Raw genomic sequence first — 5,960 nt, forward strand, 5'->3', positions numbered from 1 at the left:
AGATAGAGAAATTGAGATTTAGGAGACAAATCACTTGTTCAAAATCACAGAGCCAGTTTTTTCAGACTCACGATGTAAATTCGTGTCTGTCCAGCCCCTAAGCCTCTTCCTTCCTCTTCACATCTGTAGGAGGGATGCCTCACGTCCAGACATTCCCTCATCACCTCCCACCCAACTCGGACCCCCCGGGGAACCACAGAAGCAGGCTGTACAGAGAGAGATATGCTCACTTATTTATTCACCAATCAACAGGCATTTCCTGAAAGCCTGCTGTGTGCCAAGCTTTCCCCAAAGGAGGTATTGATGGTAGAACCACATCTTCACCATGAAGTTCCCCAGGGATCCAAGCCTGGGAGCAGAAAGGGAATTCCAAGACCACACAGAGGATCCAGAGCCTTTTCCAAACTGCGGAAATCAGGCTGTGAGAGAAAATCAGATCAGCGCTTCAATATAGGAACCAGCGAAATCATCTCCAGATTCTTCCCCTGAGATAGAGAAAACAGTAAGGCAACGGTGTAGTTGAAAGAGTCTTGGTATCAGGAGACTGAGTTCAAGTCTCAATTTTACTGTAAAACTCTAAACTCAGAGCATTGAGCTAGAAAATTCTCAAAATCCACTGATCCTTTGGGCTTTGACCAGAGACAACATGCTGGAAACAACCTTAAAAATAAATGCTTAGCGCGCAGGTGCTTTACAGAGCACTTCCAAGGTCACTGGGCCCCTTTTACGGATAAGGAAACTGAGACTCAAAGAGTCACTTGCCGAGGGCCCCCACCCGAAGAGGCTGGGATAGAATGAAATCTAGGAATGATCCTGTGGAAATCCTCGCCCTGAGGCTTGGGGAACAGTGCTCTTGAAAGACAAGGGGATCAGGCAGAGGCTCCGCTTGGAGTGGGGATCAGGAGCCCCCTGCTCGTGTGAGCCTCCTGCTCAATCCAGAGGGTTGGGACTGAGAGGCTGGAGGCCGGGAGGTCAGTCTGCCCCAGCCCCTCCTTACCTTTCACAGGGGAAATGCAGGCTTTCCCACACATGCCTGTGCAGCACTTGAGGTGACCCTGGCACTGGCCATCTGTCTCACAGTGATTGGGGGGGTCAAGCATCAGACATTGGCCAGGAGGCACTGGACAGTTCCCAGGCTTCTTCTCAACTGGTGAGAGTAGAGTCACAGGTCAGAGGCCTTGTACCTTCCACACCACTCCCCTGCTTTTGGGACCCAGCCCCAGCCCCAGCCTGAGCAAGGAGAATCACCTCCTCCCCATTTCCATGACCATCACTTCCTTCCTGAGGCCCATGTATCTCCTGAAGGTAGGATCTGGCTCTCCTCTAACGCCAGGCCCCCAGTCAAGGCATGTGACCAGTTGTCCAGTGCTGATTGGACGGGTGGTTGCCAACTGCCTGGTTATCTAATGACCAGATGACTATTCCCTGACAAACTGACCTCCTGATAGACTGGCTTCTTCATCAGCCAGGTGAGTGACTTCCTATCTAGGGCAATGTGACTCCCTGACCAGCGGACAAACTTGGCTCAATAATTCTTGGAGAGGGGGAGGGCTGGCAGGACCCCATCCCCCAATCCCGTCCCTTTGGAGACTGTGTTCTAGGCTCACTCCTCCCCATCTGCTCTCCCACCTCCTCACCTGGCTTCGAGATGGCAATGGGGTCCAGGCATTTGATTCCACAGGTATCCTGGCAGCATTTCTTCTCCCCTTGACACTGCCAGTCACTCTGGCACTCAGCCTTCTCATATCTAAAGCACTGGGCAAGCCTTCGAGGAGGGCAGGCTCCAGCTTTTGAAGCTTTTGAAGAAAAGGTCAAGAGTTCAGGAAGGGGTTGGGTGCTGAGAGGCCATCACGACTTGGGGACAAAGCACCACTTTCCAGGAGAGACCCTCACCCAGGTCACTGTCCACATAGTCTGAAGGGAAATGCCTGTCTGACCTCCATGGAGAGGGACAGGCTTGATTAAAGCACAGGCATGGGCAGGAGAAGTCACAGACTCTGGAGAAAGGCATAGGGCTCCCAGCCAAAGCTTCCTGCCCCACGGGAAGACAAGACTCCACAAAGGCAGGGAGGCGGTCTGGGAGTGACGGAGACGGAGAGAACTGAACGAAGACGAATGGAAGCAACGTGACAGGTTGAGAACTACAGCCAGAGGCAGGAAAACTAAAGGACAGAAACAGAGAGAGACACAGGAGAACCAGAGACTCAGATGACAGAGTCACAGACAGGGTGACGGGGGAGCGAGGAGATAAGAACGGAGAGGGAGAGAGGCCTGGGCTGACAGAGTGGCTGAGTAATAGAAGCAACGCTCAGAGGCCCTCACAGAGACCTTGGAGCCCAGCTGGACACGAACCCACCCTCAGGGAGGTCTCCTGAAACTAAGCTGAGAGAGCAGAGCCTAGAGAAGGGGCTATCCCCACACCACCAGGAGCCCCCATCTCTGACCCTGCAGCCGTGATTGTATGAGGGTGACTCCAACTCACCATTTCTAGCACCTTCCACAGTCCAAGGTGCCAGGGTTCCCAGGGCAAGAAGCACGAGGGGGAAGAGGCTGCTGGACTTCATGGTGAGAACAGAGGTAGTTCTAATGGCCAATGCCAAACCTCACTATTTATATTTTCGCTAGTGGGTGTGGCCCTACCAGAATTTCCTTGGCCCCTCCCAGCTGCAATTGCACAAGCAGCTCAGTGAGAGACCTGCAGTCCCGATGCCACGGAGACAGCTGCTCTTTCCCATCCCAGGCAAGACTGTGAGATAACAGAATAACTGCCAGGGAAGGAATAGAAGAGGCTGGCCTGGAAGATGTCAGCAGGCTGATAAGGAGGCTATCTCAGGTGTCCATCAGAACCCTAAACATGGTGGGGGCCCCAGGCCCATTAGCCTTCTAGGTTAGGCGGGGAGAAGGGGTCACTGCAGATGCTATTTATATCTGGAGCTGAAACGGAAGATGTGGCCTCTCATCTGAGAACTTGGGCAATGCACCCCCAATTCTCACATTCCCGGACTCTCGGGCCTTGTGAAATTCTCTACTGATTGCTCATGCAATTGCTGGAAGGGGTTGGCTGCTGAAGTGGCAAGGCAGCTCACCGGTCACTGTAATCAACATTTAGTTGCACGGTCATGCGTTACTTACTGACGGGGATGCGTTCTGAGAAATGCATTGTTAGGTGATTTCGTGGTTGTGCAAACATCATAGAGTGTACTTACACAAACCTGGATGGTAGAGCCTACTACACACCTAGGCTATATGGTGCTGATCTTATGGGACACTGCTATATATGTGGTCCATTGTTGACCAAAACATCAGTTATGTGGCACATGACTATAGTGTATAACCTGAGACATTAGAGGGATGCTTTCCATCCCAAAATCCCCTACAGGTAAAAAAATTATGGCTGTTATATAGTAAACCTATTCTATGTGCTATACAATCTGCCTAGATTGCTTCTAATTGTCAAGAGCATTATTTTCTCTGGAATTCAACCCAAACTTGTCCAACTGCAAAGCCCAAGCTCTTGCCTCAATATCATGTGACTTCTTGATGTTTGGGATTTCCCCATTCATTCCTCAAAGTGAAGATTTGTAAAAACTCAAATAGACATGAAAGAGTCATGCATTATCAAGTAGTGACAGCTCCCCATGAACTAATTTGTAAAGTTTTCTCCAACCAGACAGCCAGCTGGCAGTAGATCCCTCTACGAAGTCACTCAATGGTCTACATTTTGGCGGGAAAAGAAAAGGAAGGAAGTTAGCATGACTGGATAATGAGTAGGAGCCAGGTGCTTTCACTCCTGGCTGGAGCACTCAGGAGGGCAAGAAAGAGAAAGATGGAGGGTCTGCCTTCCACCAATGGGCAATATCACTGTCAGCTCAACAGCTTGGCTTAGATTCCGGATTTTGGCTCCCACTTATACGACCTAGGGGACAACTGGACTCTTCTCACACAGGGATGAGCATAGGAGAAGCTCCCACAGCCCCCACTCTCTGTTTCTTCCTATTTTCTTCAATGTCACATTCAAGAGAGTATCTGGAGTTTTCCAAATAATTTGCTTCTTAAAGAGGGAAAGAGAGAATGCTACAGCTAGAGCTCTCTATCTGTGATTGATTGATAAGGCCAACTCCTTTCTCATCAGAAAAGAACCCTGTGCTCAATTAGCAATGTCTGCCATGGGCACCATAAGGGGATAATGACATGTATGATCATTTCCATCCTTCACACAATTGGTTCTAATTCTTTAACTCATAGACTGTTAGGATTAAAAGGGGTCTCAGAGGCCATTTAGACCAGAAGTAAACCAACTACAGCCTCTGGACCAAATCCAGACAACTGCGTACTTTTCTAAAAGAAGTTTTATTGGAACGCGGCGTACATTCATTTGTTCATGTATTGTCTGCGTTTACTTACTTTCCCACTACAACAGCAGAGTCTCATAGTTGTGTCAGAGATCAAAATTATTTACTGGAAGCCTAAAATATTGGCTCTCTGGTCCTTCACGGAAAGTGTTTGCTGACTCCTGATCTGGACCAAATGGCTTGCAGCAAGAAGCTGAGTCCCTCTGGAGAAGGTACAAGCCCAAGGTTGCATAGCGAGTTAATTACACACCACCAGGATGTGCTCTTCTAAAACTGGTTACTCCAATACCGATCCCGAGTCTGTTTGGTGGTGGACACTTCCCTTCCTAAGTCGATCTGAACTGGAAATTAATTCACTAAGCCGACTTCACACACCATCTACTGCCTTCTGCTGAATACTGGAGATTCATTCAGTCATTCAATCCATTCACACAAAAATTATTTAATGAATTCTTTCTGCGTGCCAGGCATTGTGCTGGGTCCTGAGGCTACAGTGAAGAAGATACATGGAGCCCGTATCGCGTGGTTATTAAGAACCTAAACTTGGAGTCGGAGTTACCTGGTTGGAAGAAAATCACTGACCCTCTCTGAGCCTCAGTGTCCTCAGCTGTAAGATGGGATATTGGTTTCTCTGATGTCACATGATTGTTGTGAGGAGTATTTGGCAAGCCTGCAGCACAGTGTCTGGTCCACTCAGGAGAGTGGACGTCATTCTCTTTTTTTTGTTTTGCTGAGGAAGGTTAGCCCTGAGCTAATATCTGTTGCCAATCTTTCTCTTTTTTTGCTGAGGAAAGTTAGCCCTGAGCTAACATCTGTTGCCAATATTCCTCTATTTTGTATGTGAGCAGCCACCACAGCACGGCCACTGACAGTTGAGTTGTGTAGGTCCATGCCCAGGAACCAAACCTGAGCCGCCAAAGCAGAGCGCACTGAACTTAACCACTAAGCTACCTGGACTGGTCCTCAATGTTGTTCTTATTACAGTCGGAGACACTGTACGTTAGGCACACAAGAAAACTGTCGGGCTCCAACTACAGCCCCAGTCCTTGGATGTGGACCCCTCCTGCTCCTATGGTGTGGTGTGGGGGGCCTGGGCAAATATTTTTTGTGGGGTTTCTGTCTATTTAAACAATTTGATTAAAAAATGTTACAAAACTCATGGGCCCACGTGAGGTATAGTGACTTACCCATGAAGATTTGGATAATGGTAGAGAAGAGGAGGCAACATATCTGCTTATTGTCCAACCAGAGCATGTGAAGATTCCTCTTAGGATCCAGGCACTGTTAACGAGCTCTTCCTTTTATTTATTGCCTGATGTGACTAGTTTCAGATCTCCCAGCACAAGAAAAGGCGACATCTTTGTTATTACACAGAATGTCATAGCTCTCTATTGTTTGTATTAAAACAACATAGACATTTGTGATGGATAATTTTATGTAGCAACCTGGCCAGGCTCTGGTGCCCTGTTCTTTGGCCAAACACCAATCTAGACATTGCTGTGAAGGTATTTCTTAGATATGATTAAACATTTAAATCAGTAGACGTTGAATCAAGCAGATAACCCCCCACAATGTGGGTGGACCTCATCCAATCAGTTGAAGGCCTTG

General features: G+C 48.4%; 1 protein-coding gene across 2 annotated transcripts; it reads right to left on the reverse strand.

Moving 5' to 3' along the window:
* Positions 1–221: 221 nt before the first annotated feature.
* LOC124248741 (antileukoproteinase-like) lies at positions 222–2,578 on the reverse strand. Of its 2 annotated transcripts, none has more exons than XM_046679167.1 (4): positions 2,483–2,578; positions 1,638–1,796; positions 998–1,147; positions 222–419 (listed from the first exon to the last, which is right to left on the reverse strand). In XM_046679167.1, the coding sequence occupies exons 1-4, from the start codon at positions 2,562–2,564 to the stop codon at positions 415–417; spliced, it is 396 nt and encodes a 131-aa protein (XP_046535123.1). In that variant the 5' UTR covers positions 2,565–2,578; the 3' UTR covers positions 222–414. The 2 variants fall into 2 exon arrangements, with proteins under 2 accessions (XP_046535123.1, XP_046535122.1); XM_046679166.1 differs by having other exon boundaries at positions 222–485.
* Positions 2,579–5,960: the final 3,382 nt, after the last annotated feature.

The sequence above is a fragment of the Equus quagga genome, chromosome 12 (genome assembly GCF_021613505.1).
Source record: "Equus quagga isolate Etosha38 chromosome 12, UCLA_HA_Equagga_1.0, whole genome shotgun sequence".
NCBI classification, from domain to species: domain Eukaryota; kingdom Metazoa; phylum Chordata; class Mammalia; order Perissodactyla; family Equidae; genus Equus; species Equus quagga.

Coding starts and splice junctions, on each gene's coding strand:
- LOC124248741 (XM_046679166.1), bottom strand. CDS start 2,564: ATGAAGTCCAGCAGCCTCTTCCCCCTCGTGCTTCTTGCCCTGGGAACC. Junction 1,148..1,637: donor CATTGCCATCTCGAAGCCAG/GTGAGGAGGTGG, acceptor TACTCTCACCAG/TTGAGAAGAAGCCTGGGAAC. Junction 486..997: donor CTGCATTTCCCCTGTGAAAG/GTAAGGAGGGGC, acceptor TCTCTATCTCAG/GGGAAGAATCTGGAGATGAT.